The sequence below is a fragment of the Oncorhynchus clarkii genome, chromosome 31 (assembly GCF_045791955.1).
Source record: "Oncorhynchus clarkii lewisi isolate Uvic-CL-2024 chromosome 31, UVic_Ocla_1.0, whole genome shotgun sequence".
In the NCBI taxonomy this organism is placed as follows: domain Eukaryota; kingdom Metazoa; phylum Chordata; class Actinopteri; order Salmoniformes; family Salmonidae; genus Oncorhynchus; species Oncorhynchus clarkii.
In genome coordinates, this window is record NC_092177.1 from 456,050 (window position 1) to 482,867 (window position 26,818).

Here is a 26,818-nt window from a genome sequence, read left to right on the forward strand (position 1 = left end):
AATATAACTGTTTTATCAGGGTGACACTATGATTAATAACATACAACATTTACAGAATGTTTTGTTCAATTGAGAAAAACAACTGAAATCAATCATAGAGGTGTATGGAAAGTGATGGTGAGTGTTGGGGACTGTTCTGTTGCAGAGCTGGTGGAAAGGGCCCATTATAACACTCCCCTCTAATAACACGATGGCTGTTGGAATAGACTAAGTCCCCGGGTCTCAAACCAAATGCGCTTTGTCCGCATTTCATGTTTAGAAAGACAACGTCCCGCGTTCACTGAGACCACATCAATGGTAAACGCTGCATATGGCGTCTAAATCGGAAAGGACATTTAAATAGAGCAAAGTGACTGATTAAATCCTGGCCAATGTGTAGATGGTAACCTACATGATGTACCTGTGTGTTTCTCAGGACCGCTCCCCTAAGACTCAGAGCCAGGTGAGACGCATGATAGAGGCAGGACAAGTGGAGCCGAGAGCCCGCCTCCCACCTTCCCCGTCCTCCTCCTCTATTGGCAGCCCCCAGAGTCAGTCATCCAGAAAGTCCAATCAGAAGAGCCCCTCTCCTGCTGTGGAAAAGAGTGAGTAGTGTGAATTGCAGTATTGGCCAAATCCTAACTTCAGACTGACATAAATAATGCATTAATGCCAATAGGATTTGGGGATTTTAAGTGCTGAAAGTTCAGTCTTGACCTTTTGACTGAAGAGCTCCATCTGAGCCTCAAGAATGTAGAATCAAAACAAGTTATACCTGAGTTAAATCCTCTCTCTCTCTCTCTCTCTCTCTCTCTCTCTCTCTCTCTCTCTCTCTCTCTCCCTCTCTCTATCGCTTCCTCCCTCTCTCCTCTCCTCTCTCTCTCTGTTTCTCTCTCTCTCTCTCTCTCTCTCTCTCTCTCTCTCTCTCTCTCTCTCTCTCTCTCTCTCTCTCTCTCTCTCTCTCTCTCTCTCTCTCTCTCTCTCTCTCTCTCTCTCTCTCTCTCTCTCTCTCTCTCTCTCTCTCTCTCTCTCTCTCTCTCTCTCTCTCTCCAGTGGAGGACCTATGGAAGACTCCTCTCACTATAGAAGATCTGATCTGCTATAGTTTCCAGGTGGCCAGAGGAATGGAGTTCCTGGCCTCGCGAATGGTATCTCTCCAGCAACCACACACCGATCATCCATTTTTTTTTAAATCACCCTAAAAACCCATCGCCCCAAAAGATTTCATCCGAAAAACCCATCGCCCCAAAAGATTTCAATCTAAAAACCCATCGCCCCAAAAGATTTAATCCGAAAAACCCATCGCCCCAAAAGATTTCAATCTAAAAACCCATCGCCCCAAAAGATTTAATCCGTTTCCCAGAACTGGGGGTGTGAGGAAGAGGAGGAGGAGGAGGAGGAGGAAGAGGAAGAAGAGGAGGAGGTGTAATGCAAATAGATTATCCAATAATACCACATCCTGGGCTTGTTTCCCAGACACAGATTAAAGCCTAAAAAACATGTTACGGAGTGCGACTGAGACTTCTTTCTTTTTAACAGGACTGTAGGTGCTGCTACTGGTTTCTCTCACTACCTCTTTTGCATAGGGTATCAATCAAATATATTTATAAAGCCCTTTTTATATCAGTCAATGTCACAAAGAGCTGTACAGAAACCCAGCCTAAAACCCCAAACAGCAAGCAATGCAGGTGTAGAAGCACGGTGGCTAGGAAAAACTCCCTAGAAAAGGCCAAAACCTAGGAAGAAACCTAGAGGAACCAGGCTATGTGGGGTGGCCAGTCCTCTTCTGGCTGTGACGGGTGGAGATTATAACAGTATATGGCCAAGATGTTCAAACGTTCATAGATGACCAGCAGGGTCGATTCATAATAATCACAGTGGTTGTAGAGGGTGCAACGGGTCAGCACCTTAGGAGTAAATGTCAGTTGTCTTTTCATAGCTGATCATTCAGAGTTAGAGACAGCAGGTACGGTAGAGAGAGAGAGATTCAAAAACAGCAGGTCCGGGACAAGGTAGCACATCCGGTGAACAGGTCAGGGTTCCATAGCCGCAGGCAGAACAGTTGAAACTGGATCAGCAGCACGACCAGATAGACTGGGGACAGCAAGGAGTCATCAGGCCAGGTAGTCCTGAGGCATGGTCCTAGGGCTCAGTCCTCCGAGAGAAAAGAGAGAGAAAGAGAGAGAGAGAGAGAGAGCGAGCGAGCGAGCGAATTAGAGAGAGCATACTTAAATTCACACAGGACACCAGATAAGACAGGAGAAATACTCCAGATACAGGAGGGGTCGGGAGACACTGTGGCCCCATCCGATGATACCCCTGGACAGGGCCAACAAGGCAGGATATAACCCACCCACTTTGCCAAAGCACAGCCCCCACACCACTAGAGGGATATCTTCAACCACCAACTTACCATCCTGAGACAAGGCCGTGTATAGCCCACAATGATCTCAGCCACGGCACAAACCCGAGGGATGCGCCAACCCGGACGGGAAGATCACGTCAGTGACTCAACCCACTCAAGTGACACACCCCTCCTAGGGAAGTGCACCAGTAAGCCAGTGACTCAGCTCCTGTAATAGGGTTAGAGGCAGAGAATCCCAGTGGAGAGAGGGGAACCGGCCAGGCAGAGACAGCAAGGGTGGTTCGTTGCTCCAGTGGCTTGCTGTTCACCTTCGCACCCCTGGGCCAGACTACACTCAATCATAGGGCCTACTGAAGAGATGAGTCTTCAGTAAAGAGTTCAAGGTCTGCATCTCTCACATGGATCGGCAGACCATTCCATAAAAATGGAGCTCTATAGGAGAAAGCCCTGCCTCCAGCTGTTTGCTTAAAAATTCTAGGGACAGTAAGGAGGCCTGCGTCTTGTGACCGTAGCGTACGTGTAGGTATGTACGGCAGGACCAGATCGGTACGATAGGTAGGAGCAAGCCCATGTAATGCTTTGTAGGTTAGCAGTAAAACCTTGAAATCAGCCCTTGCCTTAGCAGGAAGCCAGTGTAGGTTGGCTAGCACTGGAGTAATATGATCAAATGTTTTGGGTTCTAGTCAAGATTTTAGTAGCCGTGTTTAGCGCTAACTAAAGTTTATTTAGTGTTTTATCCGGGTAGCATTGCAGAAGTCTAATCTAGAAGTGGCAAAAGCATGGATACATTTTTCTGCGTCATTTTTGGACAGAAAGTTTCCGATTTTTGTAATGTTACGAAGATGGAAAAAAGCTGTCCTTGAAACAGTCTTGATTTGTTCTTCAAAAGAGAGATCAGGGTCCAGAGTAACGCCAAGGTCCTTCACAGTTCTATTTGAGACGACTGTACAACCATCAACCATCAAGATTCAACAGCAGATCTCTTTGGTTCTTGGGGCCTAGAACAAGCATCTCTGTTTTGTTTAAAAGTAAAACATTTCCCGCCATCCACTTGGGGCTTCACCATGTTTCATTGAGATGTACAGCTGTGTCATCTGCATAGTGAAAGTTGACATTATGTTTCCGAATAACATCACCAAGAGGTAAAATAGTAGTGGTCCTAAAACAGGGCCTTGAGGAACACAGTTGATTTGTCAGAGGACAAACCATCCACAGAGACAGATATCTTTCCGACAGATAAGATCTAAACCAGGCCAGAACTTGTCCGTGTAGACCAATTTGGGTTTCCAATCTCTCCAAAAGAATGTGGTGATCGATGGTATCAAAAGCAGCACTAAGATCTAGGAGCACGAGGACAGATGCAGAGCCTCAGTCTGATGCCATTAAAAGGTAATTTACCACCTTCACAAGTGCAGTCTCAGTGCTATGATGGGGTCTAAAACCAGACTGAAGAGTTTTGTATACATTGTTTGTCTTCAGGAAGGCAGTGAGTTGCTGTGCAACAGCCTTTTTTTTTAAAAAATTAGAGGAATGGAAGATTCAATATAGTTTTTTATATTTTCTGGGTCAAGGTTTGGCTTTTTCAAGAGAGGCTTTATTACTGCCACTTTTAGTGAGTTTGGTACACATCCGGTGGATAGAGAGCCGTTTATTATGTTCAACATAGGAGGGCCAAGCACAGGAAGCAGCTCTTTCAGTAGTTTAGTTGGAATAGGGTCCAGTATGCAGCTTGAAGGTTTAGAGGCCATTACTATTTTCATGAATGTGTCAAGAGATATAGGACTAAACCATTTGAGTGTCTCCCTTGATCCTAGGTCCTGGCAGTGTTGTGCTGACTCAGGACAACTGAGCTTTGGAGAAATACGTAGATTTAAAGAGGAGTTCATAATTTGCTTTCTAATGATCATGATCTTTTCCTCAAAGAAGTTTAAAAATGTATCACTGCTGAGGTGAAAGCCTCAGACTCTTTTTAGTTCGCTTTGCAACAATATAAAAAATACATGTTGGAATGTTCTTATTTTCCTCAATTAAGTTGGAAAAATAGGATGATCGAGCAGCAGTGAGGGCTCTTGGATACTGCACGGAATTTTCTTTCCAAGCTAGTTGGAAGACTTCCTGTTTGGTGGACCTGAGGACCTGAGTTCTTGGTAAAAGCTTGGAGGTATGGGCCTAAGTTTCCCTTTCTCCACAAGGTGGCACAGTTCCAGTAGGGATGTTGTATCTAACTGCATCGGTGTGTGCAGTTAAGTTGGTCCACTTTGGCTTGTCGCTCTGGGGCAAGTCCTTCACAGTGCGGAACGTTTCCAAGAGCCTCTGGAACACAGCTTTCCCATCCTTCAACGTTTCTCGCAGTGCTCGATCACGTCCTCCGACAGCAAAACAACCTGTGGTGACTGTATTTGTTGGTTATCAACTTGACATTCTACTTTTGCTTAGGGGCACCATTGTAGAATTTGGTGTAAGGTTGGGGGTTGTAGACCAACTGGAATCTGTTGTGCACCCAGGCTACAGCGTGTGTAACTCCCACTCAACTCAGTCTCTGTATCCAGGCTCTCCACCACAGTAGTCCATCTGACCAGGAGTCTCCCCACCACAGTAGTCCATCTGACCAGGAGTCTCTCCACCACAGTAGTCCATCTGACCAGGAGTCTCGCCACCACAGTAGTCCATCTGACCAGGAGTCTCTGGAACACAGTAGTCCATCTGACCAGGAGTCTCCCCACCATAGTAGTCCATCTGACCAGGTGTCTCCCCACCACAGTAGTCCATCTGACCAGGAGTCTCTGGAACATAGTAGTCAATCTGACCAGGAGTCTCTGGAACACAGTAGTCCATCTGACCAGGAGTCTCTCCACCACAGTAGTCCATCTGACCAGGAGTCTCTGGAACACAGTAGTCCATCTGACCAGGAGTCTCTGGAACACAGTAGTCCATCTGACCAGAAGTCTCCCCACCACAGTAGTCGATCTGACCAGGAGTCTCTGGAACACAGTAGTCCATCTGACCAGGAGTCTCTGGAACACAGAAGTCCATCTGACCAGGAGTCTCTGGAACACAGTAGTCCATCTGACCAGGAGTCTCTCCAACACAGTAGTCCATCTGACCAGGAGTCTCTGGAACACAGTAGTCCATCTGACCAGACGTCTCCCCACCACAGTAGTCCATCTGACCAGGAGTCTCCCCACCACAGTAGTCCATCTTACCAGGAGTCTCCCCACCACAGTAGTCCATCTGACCAGGAGTCTCTCCACCACAGTAGTCCATCTGACCAGGAGTCTCTGGAACACAGTAGTCCATCTGACCAGGAGTCTCTGGAACACAGTAGTCCATCTGACCAGAAGTCTCCCCACCACAGTAGTCCATCTGACCAGGAGTCTCTCCAACACAGTAGTCCATCTGACCAGGAGTCTCTCCAACACAGTAGTCCATCTGACCAGGAGTCTCTGGAACACAGTAGTCCATCTGACCAGAAGTCTCCTCACCACAGTAGTCCATCTGACCAGGAGTCTCTCCAACACAGTAGTCAATCTGACCAGGAGTCTCTGGAACACAGTAGTCCATCTGACCAGGAGTCACCCCACCACAGTAGTCCATCTGACCAGGAGTCTCCCCACCACAGTAGTCCATCTGACCAGGAGTCTCCCCACCACAGTAGTCCATCTGACTAGGAGTCTCTCCAACACAGTAGTCCATCTGACCAGGAGTCTCTGGAACACAGTAGTCCATCTGACCAGGAGTCACCCCACCACAGTAGTCCATCTGACCAGGAGTCTCCCCACCACAGTAGTCCATCTGACCAGGAGTCTCCCCACCACAGTAGTCCATCTGACTAGGAGTCTCTCCAACACAGTAGTCCATCTGACCAGGAGTCTCTGGAACACAGTAGTAGATCTGACTAGGAGTCTCTGGAACACAGTAGTCCATCTGACTAGGAGTCTCTGGAACACAGTAATCCATCTGACCAGGAGTCTCTGGAACACAGTAGTCCATCTGACTAGGAGTCTCTGGAACACAGTAGTCCATCTGACTAGGAGTCTCTGGAACACAGTAGTCCTTCTGACCAGACGTCTCCCCACCACAGTAGTTCATCTGACTAGGGGTCTCTGGAACACAGTAGTTCATCTGACCAGGAGTCTCTGGAACACAGTAGTCCATCTGACCAGGAGTCTCTGGAACACAGTAGTCCATCTGACCAGGAGTCTCTCCAACACAGTAGTCATTCTGACCAGGAGTTTCTGGAACACAGTAGTCCATCTGATCAGGAGGCTCTGGAACACAGTAGTCCATCTGACCAGGAGTCTCCCCACCACAGTAGTCCATCTGACCAGGAGTCTCTCCACCACAGTAGTCCATCTGACCAGGAGTCTCGCCACCACAGTAGTCCATCTGACCAGGAGTCTCTGGAACACAGTAGTCCATCTGACCAGGAGTCTCCCCACCACAGTAGTCCATCTGACCAGGTGTCTCCCCACCACAGTAGTCCATCTGACCAGGAGTCTCTGGAACACAGTAGTCAATCTGACCAGGAGTCTCTGGAACACAGTAGTCCATCTGACCAGGAGTCTCTCCACCACAGTAGTCCATCTGACCAGGAGTCTCTGGAACACAGTAGTCCATCTGACCAGGAGTCTCTGGAACACAGTAGTCCATCTGACCAGAAGTCTCCCCACCACAGTAGTCGATCTGACCAGGAGTCTCTGGAACACAGTAGTCCATCTGACCAGGAGTCTCTGGAACACAGAAGTCCATCTGACCAGGAGTCTCTGGAACACAGTAGTCCATCTGACCAGGAGTCTCTCCAACACAGTAGTCCATCTGACCAGGAGTCTCTGGAACACAGTAGTCCATCTGACCAGACGTCTCCCCACCACAGTAGTCCATCTGACCAGGAGTCTCCCCACCACAGTAGTCCATCTTACCAGGAGTCTCCCCACCACAGTAGTCCATCTGACCAGGAGTCTCTCCACCACAGTAGTCCATCTGACCAGGAGTCTCTGGAACACAGTAGTCCATCTGACCAGGAGTCTCTGGAACACAGTAGTCCATCTGACCAGAAGTCTCCCCACCACAGTAGTCCATCTGACCAGGAGTCTCTCCAACACAGTAGTCATTCTGACCAGGAGTCTCTCCAACACAGTAGTCCATCTGACCAGGAGGCTCTGGAACACAGTAGTCCATCTGACCAGAAGTCTCCTCACCACAGTAGTCCATCTGACCAGGAGTCTCTCCAACACAGTAGTCAATCTGACCAGGAGCCTCTGGAACACAGTAGTCCATCTGACCAGGAGTCACCCCACCACAGTAGTCCATCTGACCAGGTGTCTCCCCACCACAGTAGTCCATCTGACCAGGAGTCTCCCCACCACAGTAGTCCATCTGACTAGGAGTCTCTCCAACACAGTAGTCCATCTGACCAGGAGTCTCTGGAACACAGTAGTCCATCTGACCAGGAGTCACCCCACCACAGTAGTCCATCTGACCAGGAGTCTCCCCACCAGAGTAGTCCATCTGACCAGGAGTCTCCCCACCACAGTAGTCCATCTGACTAGGAGTCTCTCCAACACAGTAGTCCATCTGACCAGGAGTCTCTGGAACACAGTAGTCGATCTGACTAGGAGTCTCTGGAACACAGTAGTCCATCTGACTAGGAGTCTCTGGAACACAGTAATCCATCTGACCAGGAGTCTCTGGAACACAGTAGTCCATCTGACTAGGAGTCTCTGGAACACAGTAATCCATCTGACCAGGAGTCTCTGGAACACAGTAGTCCATCTGACTAGGAGTCTCTGGAACACAGTAGTCCATCTGACTAGGAGTCTCTGGAACACAGTAGTCCTTCTGACCAGACGTCTCCCCACCACAGTAGTTCATCTGACTAGGGGTCTCTGGAACACAGTAGTTCATCTGACCAGGAGTCTCTGGAACACAGTAGTCCATCTGACCAGGAGTCTCTCCAACACAGTAGTCATTCTGACCAGGAGTTTCTGGAACACAGTAGTCCATCTGATCAGGAGGCTCTGGAACACAGTAGTCCATCTGACCAGGAGTCTCTCCAACACAGTAGTCATTCTGACCAGGAGTCTCTCCAACACAGTAGTCCATCTGACCAGGAGTCTCTGGAACACAGTAGTCCATCTGACCATGAGTTTCTGGAACACAGTAGTCCATCTGACCAGGAGTCTCCCCACCACAGTATTCCATCTGACTAGGAGTCTGTCCAACACAGTAGTCCATCTGACCAGGAGTCTCTCCAACACAGTAGTCATTCTGACCAGGAGTCTCTCCAACACAGTAGTCCATCTGACCAGGAGGCTCTGGAACACAGTAGTCCATCTGACCAGGAGTCTCTCCACCACAGTAGTCCATCTGACCAGGAGTCTCTGGAACACAGTAGTCCATCTGACCATGAGTCTCCCCACCACAGTAGTCCATCTGACCAGGAGTCTCTCCAACACAGTAGTCCATCTGACCAGGAGTCTCTGGAACACAGTAGTCCATCTGACCAGGAGTCTCTCCAACACAGTAGTCATTCTGACCAGGAGTTTCTGGAACACAGTAGTCCATCTTATCAGGAGGCTCTGGAACACAGTAGTCCATCTGACCAGGAGTCTCTCCAACACAGTAGTCATTCTGACCAGGAGTCTCTCCAACACAGTAGTCCATCTGACCAGGAGTCTCTGGAACACAGTAGTCCATCTGACCATGAGTTTCTGGAACACAGTAGTCCATCTGACCAGGAGTCTCCCCACCACAGTATTCCATCTGACTAGGAGTCTGTCCAACACAGTAGTCCATCTGACCAGGAGTCTCTCCAACACAGTAGTCATTCTGACCAGGAGTCTCTCCAACACAGTAGTCCATCTGACCAGGAGGCTCTGGAACACAGTAGTCCATCTGACCAGGAGTCTCTCCACCACAGTAGTCCATCTGACCAGGAGTCTCTGGAACACAGTAGTCCATCTGACCATGAGTCTCCCCACCACAGTAGTCCATCTGACCAGGAGTCTCTCCAACACAGTAGTCCATCTGACCAGGAGTCTCTGGAACACAGTAGTCCATCTGACCAGGAGTCTCTCCACCACAGTAGTCCATCTGACCAGGAGTCTCCCCACCACAGTAGTCCATCTGACCAGGAGTCTCCCCACCACAGTAGTCCATCTGACCAGGAGTCTCTCCACCACAGTAGTCCATCTGACCAGGAGGCTCTGGAACACAGTAGTCCATCTGACCAGGAGTCTCTGGAACACAGTAGTCCATCTGACCAGAAGTCTCCCCACCACAGTAGTCCATCTGACCAGGAGTCTCTCCAACACAGTAGTCCATCTGACCAGGAGTCTCTGGAACACAGTAGTCCATCTGACCAGGAGTCTCTGGAACACAGTAGTCCATCTGACCAGAAGTCTCCTCACCACAGTAGTCCATCTGACCAGGAGTCTCTCCAACACAGTAGTCAATCTGACCAGGAGTCTCTGGAACACAGTAGTCCATCTGACCAGGAGTCACCCCACCACAGTAGTCCATCTGACCAGGAGTCTCCCCACCACAGTAGTCCATCTGACCAGGAGTCTCCCCACCACAGTAGTCCATCTGACTAGGAGTCTCTCCAACACAGTAGTCCATCTGACCAGGAGTCTCTGGAACACAGTAGTCCATCTGACCAATAGTCACCCCACCACAGTAGTCCATCTGACCAGGAGTCTCCCCACCACAGTAGTCCATCTGACCAGGAGTCTCTCCACCACAGTAGTCCATCTGACCAGGAGTCTCTGGAACACAGTAGTCCATCTGACTAGGAGTCTCTGGAACACAGTAATCCATCTGACCAGGAGTTTCTGGAACACAGTAGTCCATCTGATCAGGAGGCTCTGGAACACAGTAGTCCATCTGACCAGGAGTCTCTCCAACACAGTAGTCATTCTGACCAGGAGTCTCTCCAACACAGTAGTCCATCTGACCAGGAGTCTCTGGAACACAGTAGTCCATCTGACCATGAGTTTCTGGAACACAGTAGTCCATCTGACCAGGAGTCTCCCCACCACAGTATTCCATCTGACTAGGAGTCTGTCCAACACAGTAGTCCATCTGACCAGGAGTCTCTCCAACACAGTAGTCATTCTGACCAGGAGTCTCTCCAACACAGTAGTCCATCTGACCAGGAGGCTCTGGAACACAGTAGTCCATCTGACCAGGAGTCTCTCCACCACAGTAGTCCATCTGACCAGGAGTCTCTGGAACACAGTAGTCCATCTGACCATGAGTCTCCCCACCACAGTAGTCCATCTGACCAGGAGTCTCTCCAACACAGTAGTCCATCTGACCAGGAGTCTCTGGAACACAGTAGTCCATCTGAGCAGGAGTCTCTCCAACACAGTAGTCATTCTGACCAGGAGTTTCTGGAACACAGTAGTCCATCTTATCAGGAGTCTCTGGAACACAGTAGTCCATCTGACCAGGAGTCTCTCCAACACAGTAGTCATTCTGACCAGGAGTCTCTCCAACACAGTAGTCCATCTGACCAGGAGTCTCTGGAACACAGTAGTCCATCTGACCATGAGTTTCTGGAACACAGTAGTCCATCTGACCAGGAGTCTCCCCACCACAGTATTCCATCTGACTAGGAGTCTGTCCAACACAGTAGTCCATCTGACCAGGAGTCTCTCCAACACAGTAGTCATTCTGACCAGGAGTCTCTCCAACACAGTAGTCCATCTGACCAGGAGGCTCTGGAACACAGTAGTCCATCTGACCAGGAGTCTCTCCACCACAGTAGTCCATCTGACCAGGAGTCTCTGGAACACAGTAGTCCATCTGACCATGAGTCTCCCCACCACAGTAGTCCATCTGACCAGGAGTCTCTCCAACACAGTAGTCCATCTGACCAGGAGTCTCTGGAACACAGTAGTCCATCTGACCAGGAGTCTCTCCACCACAGTAGTCCATCTGACCAGGAGTCTCCCCACCACAGTAGTCCATCTGACCAGGAGTCTCCCCACCACAGTAGTCCATCTGACCAGGAGTCTCTCCACCACAGTAGTCCATCTGACCAGGAGGCTCTGGAACACAGTAGTCCATCTGACCAGGAGTCTCTGGAACACAGTAGTCCATCTGACCAGAAGTCTCCCCACCACAGTAGTCCATCTGACCAGGAGTCTCTCCAACACAGTAGTCCATCTGACCAGGAGTCTCTGGAACACAGTAGTCCATCTGACCAGGAGTCTCTGGAACACAGTAGTCCATCTGACCAGAAGTCTCCTCACCACAGTAGTCCATCTGACCAGGAGTCTCTCCAACACAGTAGTCAATCTGACCAGGAGTCTCTGGAACACAGTAGTCCATCTGACCAGGAGTCACCCCACCACAGTAGTCCATCTGACCAGGAGTCTCCCCACCACAGTAGTCCATCTGACCAGGAGTCTCCCCACCACAGTAGTCCATCTGACTAGGAGTCTCTCCAACACAGTAGTCCATCTGACCAGGAGTCTCTGGAACACAGTAGTCCATCTGACCAATAGTCACCCCACCACAGTAGTCCATCTGACCAGGAGTCTCCCCACCACAGTAGTCCATCTGACCAGGAGTCTCTCCACCACAGTAGTCCATCTGACCAGGAGTCTCTGGAACACAGTAGTCCATCTGACCAGGAGTCTCTCCAACACAGTAGTCCATCTGACCAGGAGTCTCTGGAATATGTTTCAGGGGTATCTGTACTGTCTGTTGCCGGGTGAGTCGGGCTGTTGCTGGGCCAGTATTACATTCCAAGTCCAGCACTTCATACCCAACATAAGGGAATTGAAGTCCATTAGCAGCTTTTAAGGCTAGCCATTCTAATCCTTCTTTCCGCCCAGGCTGCTAGTGTTTGAATTGTCCTTGAAAAAAGGATTCACTAAACATGGTCACCTGGTACCCAGAGTCTAGAAGACAAGGCACAGCGATTCCCCCTGCAATAACCTCCACCTAAGGACGTTCCCCTATTAAAAAGGGCTTGGTTGACTCATTCTACTTTCAGTACTCACCCCGTCCACTCGCCTTAAAGTGGCCAGGCGTTCCAATTTAACGGCTGCTTTGGCGCTTGCAGTTGTGGGCATTCTCTGCGCATGTGTTCAGTTAGCGCTAAACACGGCTGCTAAAATCTTGAATAGAACCCAAAACATTTGATCATATTACTCCAGTGCTAGCCTCCCTACACTGGCTTCCTGTTAAGGCAAGGGCGGAATTCAAGGTTTTACTGCTAACCTACAAAGTATTACATGGGCTTGCTCCTACCGATCTTTCTGATTTGGTCCTTCCGTACATACCTACACGTACGCTACGGTCACAAGACACAGTTGTGGGCATTCTCTGCGCATATGGCCTCCCTCTCCACAGTGAAGACAGATGGGGATTTGCCTTGGCCAACCCAGCTTAAATGCTTCTGAAAACGACCATGTCCCCCTTGTTCATGGAACATTCTAGGGTTGTTGGGGATGGGTTGCTGCTCCTACAGCATTAGTTCCTCCCGTAATGACTTCCTATGATTTAGGATCTCTGTGTGTCTTGCAGCAGCGTCTTGTAGGGTTCTTCTACAGTCACTCGCCTGGCCTTCACTCTGTAGAGGGGATTCTTCTACAGTCACTCACCTGGCCAAGCCTTCACTCTGTAGAGGGGGTTCTTCTACAGTCACTCGCCTGGCCAATCCTTCACTCTGTAGAGGGGGTTCTTCTACAGTCACTCCCCTGGCCAATCCTTCACGCTGTAGAGGGCGTTCTTCTACAGTCACTTGCCTGGCCAGGCCTTCACTCTGTAGAGGGGGTTCTTCTACAGTCACTTGCCTGGCCAGGCCTTCACTCTGTAGAGGGGGTTCTTCTACTCGCCTGGCCAAGCCTTCACTCTGTAGAGGGGGTTCTTCTACTCGCCTGGCCAGGCCTTCACTCTGTAGAGGGCGTTCTTCTACAGTCACTTGCCTGGCCAGGCCTTCACTCTGTAGAGGGGGTTCTTCTACAGTCACTCCCCTGGCCAATCCTTCACTCTGTAGAGGGGGTTCTTCTACTCGCCTGGCCAAGCCTTCACTCTGTAGAGGGGGTTCTTCTACAGTCACTCACCTGGCCAAGCCTTCACTCCGTACGTTCCCCTCTTCACTTTCCAGCTGCTTTACGTCCTGTAAAAGTCAGTAAAAATACATTTGGGGTTCTTGACGTATCTGGCGTTGGAGGTCTTTTTTTTTTTGGTTGCCGAGCCATGATCACCTGGCCGGGCAATGTGTCTACCTGGCCGGGCAATGTGTCTACCTGGCCGGGCAATGTGTCTACCTGGTTGGGCAATGTGTCTACCTGGCCGGGCAATGTGTCTACCTGGCTGGGCAATGTGTCTACCTGGCCGAGCCATGATCACCTGGCCGGGCAATGTGTCTACCTGGCTGGGCAGGGAGGCCTTGTGCTCGTAGCAGGGCAGGGAGGCCTAGTGCTCGGAGCAGGGCTTGTGTTTTTTTTTAACCACTTCAAACGTACCGTCCTATAGTGTTTAAAAGAGGGCTAGGACCTCTGTATGAAGGAAGACTAAAATCTATGTAAAAGAGGACTAACGTTGTATGGATAATCTGGTGTAGTTTACTACCTGTGACATCACAATATAATGGAAAATCTGGTGTAGTTTACTGCCTGTGACATCACAATATAATGGATAATCTGGTGTAGTTTACTGCCTGTGACATCAGAGTATAATGGATAATCTGGTGTAGTTTACTGCCTGTGACATCACAATATAATGGATAATCTGGTGTAGTTTACTGCCTGTGACATCAGAGTATAATGGATAATCTGGTGTAGTTTACTGCCTGTGACATCAGAGTATAATGGATAATCTGGTGTAGTTTACTGCCTGTGACATCAGAGTATAATGGATAATCTGGTGTAGTTTACTGCCTGTGACATCAGAGTATAATGGATAATCTGGTGTAGTTTACATGGGACATGCTTGATGGGTTGACGACTACAAACTCCTCAATAATCTAATAGCAATAAACAGAAATAGTCTCTGTTGCAGTCTGCGACACATGCTCAACAGAGAACCCATGAATAGCCTAAATCTGGGATCCAGCCCAGTGGGCGTGTCAAGACCAGAGACTAAAATGGAACCACAATGAGATGACAGCTCCTCCCTCCACTGTGATGTGATAGTAAAGCACCTCCCTCCCCTGTGTTGTGACAGTGAAGCTCCTCCCTCCTACTACGTTGTGATAGTAAAGCTCCTCCCTCCCCTGTGGTGTGACAGTAAAGCTCCGCCCTCCCACTACATTGTGATAGTAAAGCTCTGCCCTCCCACTGCATTGTGACAGTGAAGCTCCTCCCTCCCACTATGTTGTGATAGTAAAGCTCCTTCCTCCACTATGTCATGACTTTAAAGCTCCTTCCTCCCCTGTGTTGTGACAGTAAAGCTCCTCCTTCCCACTATGTCGTGATAGTAAAGTGTCTCCCTCCACTATGTCATGACAGTAAAGCTCCTCCCTCCACTATGTCATGACATCAAAGATCCTCCATCCCACTATGTCATGACATCAAAGATCCTCCATCCCACTATGTCGTGATAGTAAAGCTCCTCCCTCCACTATGTCATGATAGTAAAGCTCCTCCCTCCCCTGTGATGTGATAGTAAAGCTCCTCCCTCCCACTATGTCATGACAGTAAAGCTCCTCCCTCCACTATGTCATGACAGTAAAGCTCCTCCCTCCATTATGTCATGACAGTAAAGCTCCTCCCTCCCCTGTGATGTGATAGTAAAGCTCCTCCCTCCCACTGTATCGTAGGTAGTAAGAAGCTCAGTATGTTGGAGAAGTTACATCCCTGTGTGTGTGTGTGTGTGTGTGTGTGTGTGTGTGTGTGTGTGTGTGTGTGTGTGTGTGTGTGTGTGTGTGTGTGTGTGTGTGTGTGTGTTTCGGCAGTGTATCCACAGGGACCTTGCAGCGAGGAACATCCTACTGTCAGAGAACAACGTGGTGAAGATCTGTGACTTCGGCCTGGCTAGAGACATCTACAAAGACCCCGACTACGTCAGGAAAGGCAGTGTAAGACACACACACACCTCAGGGGAAAAACTCGGGGTAGTTACATCAGGGCCAACGGAAAATTCAAATCTCTGTCACCGGAGGAGCAGTATGTCTAGGTTGTCATCCACTAGAGTCGTAGAACCTAAAAAGGTGTTATCTAGAACCTAAAAGGTGTTATCTAGAACCTAAAAGGTGTTAGGTGTTATCTAGAACCTAAAAGGTGTTATCTAGAACCTAAAAGGTGTTATCTAGAACCTAAAAGGTGCTATCTAGAACCTAAAAGGGTTCATCGGCTGTCCCCATAGGAGAACCCTTTGAAGAAACATTTTTTTCCTGGTAGAACCTATTTGGTTTCCAGGTAGAAAGAACATTTTTGGGTTCCATGTAGAACCCTTTCCATAGACGGTTCTACATGGAACACAAAAGGGTTCTATTGTGGGGTCGGCCGAAGGATCCTTCTGGAACCCTTTATTCTAAGGGTGTGTTGCTGAATAAATTCTCTCTCTATCTCTCTCTCTGTCTCTGTCTCCATCTCTCTCTCTCTCTCTCTCTCCTCTCCGCCTCTCTACCTCTCTCCGTCTCTCTCTCTCTCTCTCTCTCTCTGTCTCTCCCTCTGTCTCTCTCGCTCTGTCTCTCTCTCCCTCCCTCCCTCCCTCTCTCTCTATTTCCCCCCCTCTCTTCTCTCTCCCCCCTCTCTTCTCTCTCCCTCCCTCTCTATTTTCCCCCCCTCTCTTCTCCGCCTCTCTCCCTCTCTCCGTCTCTCTCTCTCTCTCTCTCTCTGTCTCTCCCTCTGTCTCTCTCTCTCTCTGTCTCCTTCCCTCCCTCCCTCCCTCCCTCCCTCCCTCCCTCTCTATTTTTCCCCCTCTCTTCTCTCTCGCTCTCTTCCCCCCCCCCCCCCCCCCCCCCCTTCTCTCTCTGCAGGCCCGTCTGCCACTGAAGTGGATGGCTCCAGAGAGTATCTTTGACAAGGTCTACACCAGCCAGTCTGACGTCTGGTCCTTTGGTGTTCTACTCTGGGAGATCTTCTCTCTGGGTGAGACATTTAGGTCTTTTAGCAGTGAGAGACACTGTTCTTGCCTCGGTTAGCCATCCATCCTGACAGACACACCTTATCTCTGATAACACCAGTGTTACTCTCCTCAGGTGCATCTCCGTACCCAGGTGTCCAGATCGATGAGGACTTCTGTAAACGACTGAAAGATGGAACCAGGATGAGAGCTCCTGAAACAGCATCCCCTGAGATGTGAGTCAACACAGATCCTAGAATAATTCACAAGATATATGTAGTTATATGTGAGTCAACACAGATCCTAGAATAATTCACAAGATATATGTAGTTATATGTGAGTCAACACAGATCTTAGAATAATTCACAAGATATATGTAGTTATATGTGAGTCAACACAGATCCTAGAATAATTCACAAGATATATGTAGTTAGTTATATGTGAGTCAACACAGATCCTAGAATAATTCACAAGATGTATGTAGTTATATGTGAGTCAACACAGATCCTAGAATAATTCACAAGATATATGTAGTTATGTGTGAGTCACTCACTCCTTACCTACCTTGCATACATTTCATGAAAACCCAAGCACACAATATGCTTAGTAATGTAAGGTACTGTGTGCTCTGTGCGCTGTAGTGGATAGAACTAATAGTGGCTGTGGGAGTGCACTCTAACACTCTTTAGCACCACTGTGTGTCTCTGTTGCCCTCTGCTGGTAGATATGGGGTCCTACTGGCCGGTTGGACATCTCTGCTGGCCTGTAGGATATCTCTGCTGGTCTGTAGGATATCTCTGCTGGTAGTTATGGGATCCTTCTGGCCTGTAGGATATGTCTGCTGGTAGATATGGGGTCCTGTTGGCCTGTTGGATATCTCTGCTGGCCTGTAGGATATCTCTGCTGGCCTGTAGGATATCTCTGCTGGCCTGTAGGATATCTCTGCTGGCCTGTAGGATATCTCTGCTGGCCTGTAGGACATCTCTGCTGGCCTGTAGGATATCTCTGCTGGCCTGTAGGATATCTCTGCTGGCCTGTAGGATATCTCTGCTGGCCTGTAGGATATCTCTGCTGGCCTGTAGGATATCTCTGCTGGCCTGTAGGACATCTCTGCTGGCCTGTAGGATATCTCTGCTGGCCTGTAGGATATCTCTGCTGGCCTGTAGGATATCTCTGCTGGCCTGTAGGATATCTCTGCTGGTAGTTATGGGATCCTGCTGGCCTGTAGGATATCTCTGCTGGCCTGTAGGACATCTCTGCTGGCCTGTAGGATATCTCTGCTGGCCTGTAGGATATCTCTGCTGGCCTGTAGGATATCTCTGCTGGCCTGTAGGACATCTCTGCTGGCCTGTAGGACATCTCTGCTGGCCTGTAGGATATCTCTGCTGGCCTGTAGGACATCTCTGCTGGCCTGTAGGATATCTCTGCTGGCCTGTAGGATATCTCTGCTGGCCTGTAGGATATCTCTGCTGGCCTGTAGGACATCTCTGCTGGCCTGTAGGATATCTCTGCTGGCCTGTAGGATATCTCTGCTGGCCTGTAGGACATCTCTGCTGGCCTGTAGGATATCTCTGCTGGCCTGTAGGACATCTCTGCTGGCCTGTAGGACATCTCTGCTGGCCTGTAGGACATCTCTGCTGGCCTGTAGGATATCTCTGCTGGCCTGTAGGACATCTCTGCTGGCCTGTAGGATATCTCTGCTGGCCTGTAGGATATCTCTGCTGGCCTGTAGGATATCTCTGCTGGCCTGTAGGACATCTCTGCTGGCCTGTAGGATATCTCTGCTGGCCTGTAGGATATCTCTGCTGGCATGTAGGATATCTCTGCTGGCCTGTAGGATATCTCTGCTGGCCTGTAGGATATCTCTGCTGGTAGTTATGGGATCCTGCTGGCCTGTAGGATATCTCTGCTGGCCTGTAGGACATCTCTGCTGGCCTGTAGGATATCTCTGCTGGCCTGTAGGATATCTCTGCTGGCCTGTAGGATATCTCTGCTGGCCTGTAGGATATCTCTGCTGGCCTGTAGGATATCTCTGCTGGCTTGTAGGATATCTCTGCTGGCCTGTAGGACATCTCTGCTGGCCTGTAGAATATCTCTGCTGGCCTGTAGGATATCTCTGCTGGCTTGTAGGATATCTCTGCTGGCCTGTAGGACATCTCTGCTGGCCTGTAGGATATCTCTGCTGGCTTGTAGGATATCTCTGCTGGCCTGTAGGACATCTCTGCTGGCCTGTAGGATATCTCTGCTGGCCTGTAGGATATCTCTGCTGGCCTGTAGGATATCTCTGCTGGCCTGTAGGATATCTCTGCTGGCCTGTAGCATATTTCTGCTGGCCTGTAGGATATCTCTGCTGGTAGTTATGGGATCCTTCTGGCCTGTAGGATATGTCTGCTGGTAGATATGGGGTCCTGCTGGCCTGTTGGATATCTCTGCTGGCCTGTAGGACATCTCTGCTGGCCTGTAGGATATCTCTGCTGGCCTGTAGGATATCTCTGCTGGCCTGTAGGATATCTCTGCTGGCCTGTAGGATATCTCTGCTGGCCTGTAGCATATTTCTACTGGCCTGTAGGATATCTCTGCTGGCCTGTAGGATATCTCTGCTGGCCCGTAGGATATCTCTGCTGGCCTGTAGGATATCTCTGCTGGTAGTTATAGGATCCTACTGGCCTGTAGGATATCTCTGCTGGCCTGTAGGATATCTCTGCTGGCCTGTAGGATATCTCTGCTGGCCTGTAGGATATCTCTGCTGGCCTGTAGGATATCTCTGCTGGCCTGTAGGATATCTCTGCTGGCCTGTAGGACATCTCTGCTGGCCTGTAGGATATCTCTGCTGGCCTGTAGGATATCTCTGCTGGCCTGTAGGATATCTCTGCTGGCCTGTAGGATATCTCTGCTGGTAGTTATGGGATCCCGCTGGCCTGTAGGATATCTCTGCTGGCCTGTAGGACATCTCTGCTGGCCTGTAGGATATCTCTGCTGGCCTGTAGGATATCTCTGCTGGTAGTTATGGGATCCTGCTGGCCTGTAGGATATCTCTGCTGGCCTGTAGGACATCTCTGCTGGCCTGTAGGATATCTCTGCTGGCCTGTAGGATATCTCTGCTGGCCTGTAGGATATCTCTGCTGGCCTGTAGGATATCTCTGCTGGCCTGTAGGATATCTCTGCTGGCTTGTAGGATATCTCTGCTGGCCTGTAGGACATCTCTGCTGGCCTGTAGAATATCTCTGCTGGCCTGTAGGATATCTCTGCTGGCTTGTAGGATATCTCTGCTGGCCTGTAGGACATCTCTGCTGGCCTGTAGGATATCTCTGCTGGCTTGTAGGATATCTCTGCTGGCCTGTAGGACATCTCTGCTGGCCTGTAGGATATCTCTGCTGGCCTGTAGGATATCTCTGCTGGCCTGTAGGATATCTCTGCTGGCCTGTAGGATATCTCTGCTGGCCTGTAGCATATTTCTGCTGGCCTGTAGGATATCTCTGCTGGTAGTTATGGGATCCTTCTGGCCTGTAGGATATGTCTGCTGGTAGATATGGGGTCCTGCTGGCCTGTTGGATATCTCTGCTGGCCTGTAGGACATCTCTGCTGGCCTGTAGGATATCTCTGCTGGCCTGTAGGATATCTCTGCTGGCCTGTAGGATATCTCTGCTGGCCTGTAGGATATCTCTGCTGGCCTGTAGCATATTTCTACTGGCCTGTAGGATATCTCTGCTGGCCTGTAGGATATCTCTGCTGGCCTGTAGGATATCTCTGCTGGCCTGTAGGATATCTCTGCTGGTAGTTATAGGATCCTACTGGCCTGTAGGATATCTCTGCTGGCCTGTAGGATATCTCTGCTGGCCTGTAGGATATCTCTGCTGGCCTGTAGGATATCTCTGCTGGCCTGTAGGATATCTCTGCTGGCCTGTAGGATATCTCTGCTGGCCTGTAGGACATCTCTGCTGGCCTGTAGGATATCTCTGCTGGCCTGTAGGATATCTCTGCTGGCCTGTAGGATATCTCTGCTGGCCTGTAGGATATCTCTGCTGGTAGTTATGGGATCCCTCTGGCCTGTAGGATATCTCTGCTGGCCTGTAGGACATCTCTGCTGGCCTGTAGGATATCTCTGCTGGCCTGTAGGATATCTCTGCTGGCCTGTAGGATATCTCTGCTGGCCTGTAGGATATCTCTGCTGGCCTGTAGGACATCTCTGCTGGCCTGTAGGATATCTCTGCTGGCCTGTAGGACATCTCTGCTGGCCTGTAGGACATCTCTGCTGGCCTGTAGGACATCTCTGCTGGCCTGTAGGATATCTCTGCTGGCCTGTAGGACATCTCTGCTGGCCTGTAGGATATCTCTGCTGGCCTGTAGGACATCTCTGCTGGCCTGTAGGATATCTCTGCTGGCCTGTAGGACATCTCTGCTGGCCTGTAGGATATCTCTGCTGGCCTGTAGGATATCTCTGCTGGCCTGTAGCATATTTCTGCTGGCCTGTAGGATATCTCTGCTGGCTTGTAGGATATCTCTGCTGGCCTGTAGGACATCTCTGCTGGCCTGTAGGATATCTCTGCTGGCCTGTAGGATATCTCTGCTGGCCTGTAGGATATCTCTGCTGGCCTGTAGGATATCTCTGCTGGCCTGTAGGATATCTCTGCTGGTAGTTATGGGATCCTGCTGGCCTGTAGGATATCTCTGCTGGCCTGTAGGATATCTCTTTGCTGTAACATGTGTCTGTGTGTCTCTCTTAATAGCTATGGTATAATGCTGGCCTGCTGGCAGGGCGAGCCCCGAGAGAGACCTCCCTTCCAAGCCCTGGTAGATATCCTGGGAGACCTACTACAGGACGACAGCCTACCAGTAAGACACAGAGGTTTTACCCAATCTAGTCATGTCTGATCTGTCAACACTGAAGTCATAGTGGCCATTTCTGGAAGAATGGGGGTCACATACAGAAATGGAACGAGGCCAATGTGACTGACAGCCGTGGTATATCAGACATTATAAACTGGGTGGTTCGAGCCCTGAATGCTGATTGACTGACAGCCGTGGTATATCAGACATTATAAACTGGGTGGTTCGAGCCCTGAATGCTGACTGGCTGACAGCCGTGGTATATCAGACATTATAAACTGGGTGTTTCGAGCCCTGAATGCTGATTGACTGACAGCCGTGGTATATCAGACATTATAAACTGGGTGTTTCAAAGCCCTGAATGCTGATTGACTGACAGCCGTGGTATATCAGACATTATAAACTGGGTGGTTCGAGCCCTGGATGCTGATTGGCTGACAGCCGTGGTATATCAGACCGTATGTATGACAAAACGTTTATTTATACTCTAATTATGTTGGTAACCAGTTTATAATAGCAATAAGGCACCTCGGGGGTTTGGGGTATATGACCAATATACCACGGCTAAGGGCTGTGTCCAGGCACTCAGAGATGTGTCGTGCATAAGAACACCCCTTAGCCGTGGTATATTGGCCACATAACACACCCCCTCGGGCCTTTTGCTTAAACAAGATTTGTGTGTTACATGTCGGTATTTCCCGTTCTGTAGGATGATAAGGACTGATATTATATTGTGTAGGATGATAAGGACTGATATTATATTGTGTAGGATGATTCACCTGATTTAGAATTCCTCACAATCAAATGTAGACCGCATTATCTACCAAGAGAATTCTCTTCGATTATAATCACAGCCGTATATATCCCCCCCCAAGCAGACACATCGATGGCTCTGAACGAACTTTATTTAACTCTCTGCAAACTGGAAACAATTTATCCGGAGGCTGCATTCATTGTAGCTGGGGATTTTAACAAGGCTAATCTGAAAACAAGACTCCCCAAATTTTATCAGCATATCGATTGCGCAACCAGGGGAGGAAAGACCTTGGACCATTGTTACTCTAACTTCCGCGACGCATATAAGGCCCTGCCCCGCCCCCCTTTCGGAAAAGCTGACCACGACTCCATTTTGTTGATCCCTGCCTACAGACAGAAACTAAAACAAGAGGCTCCCACGCTGAGGTCTGTCCAACGCTGGTCCGACCAAGCTGACTCCACACTCCAAGACTGCTTCCATCACGTGGACTGGGAGATGTTTCGTATTGCGTCAGATAACAACATTGACGAATACGCTGATTCGGTGTGCGAGTTCATTAGAACGTGCGTTGAAGATGTCGTTCCCATAGCAACGATTAAAACATTCCCTAACCAGAAACCGTGGATTGATGGCAGCATTCGTGTGAAACTGAAAGCGCGAACCACTGCTTTTAATCAGGGCAAGGTGTCTGGTAACATGACCGAATACAAACAGTGCAGCTATTCCCTCCGCAAGGCTATCAAACAAGCTAAGCGCCAGTACAGAGACAAAGTAGAATCTCAATTCAACGGCTCAGACACAAGAGGCATGTGGCAGGGTCTACAGTCAATCACGGACTACAGGAAGAAACCCAGCCCAGTCACGGACCAGGATGTCTTGCTCCCAGGCAGACTAAATAACTTTTTTGCCCGCTTTGAGGACAATACAGTGCCACTGACACGGCCTGCAACGAAAACATGCGGTCTCTCCTTCACTGCAGCCGAGGTGAGTAAGACATTTAAACGTGTTAACCCTCGCAAGGCTGCAGGCCCAGATGGCATCCCCAGCCGCGCCCTCAGAGCATGCGCAGACCAGCTGGCCGGTGTGTTTACGGACATATTCAATCAATCCCTATACCAGTCTGCTGTTCCCACATGCTTCAAGAGGGCCACCATTGTTCCTGTTCCCAAGAAAGCTAAGGTAACTGAGCTAAATGACTACCGCCCCGTAGCACTCACATCCGTCATCATGAAGTGCTTTGAGAGACTAGTCAAGGACCATATCACCTCCACCCTACCTGACACCCTAGACCCACTCCAATTTGCTTACCGCCCAAATAGGTCCACAGACGATGCAATCTCAACCACACTGCACACTGCCCTAACCCATCTGGACAAGAGGAATACCTATGTGAGAATGCTGTTCATCGACTACAGCTCGGCATTCAACACCATAGTACCCTCCAAGCTCGTCATCAAGCTCGAGACCCTGGGTCTCGACCCCGCCCTGTGCAACTGGGTACTGGACTTCCTGACGGGCCGCCCCCAGGTGGTGAGGGTAGGCAACAACATATCCTCCCCGCTGATCCTCAACACTGGGGCCCCACAAGGTTGCGTTCTGAGCCCTCTCCTGTACTCCCTGTTCACCCACGACTGCGTGGCCACGCACGCCTCCAACTCAATCATCAAGTTTGCGGACGACACAACAGTGGTAGGCTTGATTACCAACAACGATGAGACGGCCTACAGGGAGGAGGTGAGGGCCCTCGGAGTGTGGTGTCAGGAAAACAACCTCACACTCAACGTCAACAAAACTAAGGAGATGATTGTGGACTTCAGGAAACAGCAGAGGGAACACCCCCCTATCCACATCGATGGAACAGTAGTGGAGAGGGTAGCAAGTTTTAAGTTCCTCGGCATACACATCACAGACAAACTGAATTGGTCCACTCACACAGACAGCATCGTGAAGAAGGCGCAGCAGCGCCTCTTCAACCTCAGGAGGCTGAAGAAATTCGGCTTGTCACCAAAAGCACTCACAAACTTCTACAGATGCACAATCGAGAGCATCCTGGCGGGCTGTATCACCGCCTGGTATGGCAACTGCACCGCCCTCAACCGTAAGGCTCTCCAGAGGGTAGTGAGGTCTGCACAACGCATCACCGGGGGCAAACTACCTGCCCTCCAGGACACCTACACCACCCGATGTCACAGGAAGGCCATAAAGATCATCAAGGACATCAACCACCCGAGCCACTGCCTGTTCACCCCGCTATCATCCAGAAGGCGAGGTCAGTACAGGTGCATCAAAGCTGGGACCGAGAGACTGAAAAACAGCTTCTATCTCAAGGCCATCAGACTGTTAAACAGCCACCACTAACACTGAGTGGCTGCTGCCAACACACTGACACTGACTCAACTCCAGCCACTTTAATAATGGGAATTGATGGGAAATGATGTAAATATATCACTAGCCACTTTAAACAATGCTACCTTATATAAATGTTACTTACCCTACATTATTCATCTCATACGCATACGTATATACTGTACTCTATATCATCGACGGTATCCTTATGTAATACATGTATCACTAGCCACTTTATACTATACTATGCCACTTTGTTTACATACTCATCTCATTTGTACATACTGTACTCGATACCATCTACTGTATCTTGCCTATGCTGCTCTGTACCATCACTCATTCATATATCCTTATGTACATATTCTTTATCCCCTTACACTGTGTACAAGACAGTAGTTTTGGAATTGTTAGTTAGATTACTTGTTATTACTGCATTGTCGGAACTAGAAGCACAAGCATTTCGCTACACTCGCATTAACATCTGCTAACCATGTGTATGTGACAAATAAAATTTGATTTGATTTGATGATAAGGACTGATATTATATTCTTTAGGATGATAAGGACTGATATTATATTGTGTAGGATGATAAGGACTAATATTATATTCTGTAGGATGATAAGGACTGATATTATATTCTGTAGGATGATAAGGACTGATATTATATTGTGTAGGATGATAAGGACTGATATTATATTGTGTAGGATGATAAGGACTGATATTATAATGTGTAGGATGATAAGGACTGATATTATATTGTGTAGGATGATAAGGACTGATATTATATTGTGTAGGATGATAAGGACTGATATTATATTCTGTAGGACGATAAGGACTGATATTATATTGTGTAGGATGATAAGGACTGATATTATATTCTGTAGGATGATAAGGACTGATATTATCTTGTGTAGGATGATAAGGACTGATATTATATTCTGTAGGATGATAAGGACTGACTGATATTATATTCTGTAGGATGGTAAGGACTGGTATTATATTCCGTAGAGTGATAAGGACTGATATTATATTGTGTAGGATGATAAGGACTGATATTATATTCTGTAGGACGATAAGGACTGATATTATATTGTGTAGGATGATAAGGACTGATATTATATTCTGTAGGATGATAAGGACTGACTGATATTATATTCTGTAGGATGATAAGGACTGATATTATATTGTGTAGGATGATAAGGACTGATATTATATTCTGTAGGATGATAAGGACTGACTGATATTATATTGTGTAGGATGATAAGGACTGGTATTATATTCCGTAGAGTGATAAGGACTGATATTATATTCTGTAGGATGATAAGGACTGACTGATATTATATTCTGTAGGATGGTAAGGACTACATCCCCCTGAATCCGTCCCAGAGCTCTGAGGAAGACAGCTTCTCTCAGGCCTCTTCACGACCCGCTTCACAGGAGGAGATGAGACTGGCTTGTCACAGCCTGCCCATCAGGTACAATCCTATTACACTACAACTACTACCACGACGACACCTACTACATCTACTACCACGATGACAACTACTACAACTACTACCACAACGACAACTACTACAACTACTACGACGACGACAACTACTGCAACTACTACCACGACGACACCTACTACATCTACTACCACGACGACAACTACTACAACTACTACCACAACGACAACAACTACTACCACGACGACAACTATTACAACTACTACCACGACGACAACTACTACAGCTACTACCACTAGACTACCACTACGACTTCCACGACGACAACTACTACCACTACTACTACCACGACGACAACTACTACAACTACAACTACTACCACGACGACAACTGTTACAACTACTACCACGACGACAACTACTACAACTACTACAACTACTACCACGACGAAAACTATTACATCTACTACCACGACGAAAACTACTACAACTACTACCACGACGACAACTACTACGACGACAACTACTGCAACTACTACCACGACGACAACTACTACCACGACGACAACTACTACAACTACTACCACGATGACACTACTACAACTACTACCACTAGACTACCACTACTACTACCACCACTAGACTACCACTACGACTTCCACGACGACAACTACTACAACTACAACTACTACCACGACGACAACTATTACAACTACTACCACGACGACAACTACTACAACTACTACCACGACGACAACTACTACGACGACAACTACTGCAACTACTACCACGACGACAACTACTACAACTACTACCACTAGACTACCACTACTACTACCACCACTAGACTACGACACATACTACTACTACTACTACTACTACCACTACCACTACTGCTACTACTACTACTACCAGTACTACTACTACTACTACTACTACTACTTCTACTACTACTACTTCTACTACTACTACTACCACTACCACTACTGCTACTACTACTACTACCAGTACTACTACTACTACTACAACTACTACTTCTACTACTACTACTTCTACTACTACTACTACCAGT

The 26,818-nt window shown here is 48.6% G+C and overlaps 1 protein-coding gene across 1 annotated transcript in view; it reads left to right on the plus strand.

Moving 5' to 3' along the window:
• The window catches only part of LOC139390652 (fms related receptor tyrosine kinase 4), a 229,918-nt gene that overhangs the window by 187,978 nt on the left and 15,122 nt on the right, over nt 1–26,818 (plus strand). Inside the window, exons 21-27 of the mRNA XM_071137920.1 lie at nt 416–584; nt 1,033–1,127; nt 15,258–15,380; nt 16,284–16,395; nt 16,506–16,605; nt 21,097–21,202; nt 25,650–25,774. Of these exons, the coding sequence (XP_070994021.1) occupies nt 416–584; nt 1,033–1,127; nt 15,258–15,380; nt 16,284–16,395; nt 16,506–16,605; nt 21,097–21,202; nt 25,650–25,774 (830 nt within the window). The remainder of the gene's footprint in view (nt 1–415; nt 585–1,032; nt 1,128–15,257; nt 15,381–16,283; nt 16,396–16,505; nt 16,606–21,096; nt 21,203–25,649; nt 25,775–26,818) is intronic.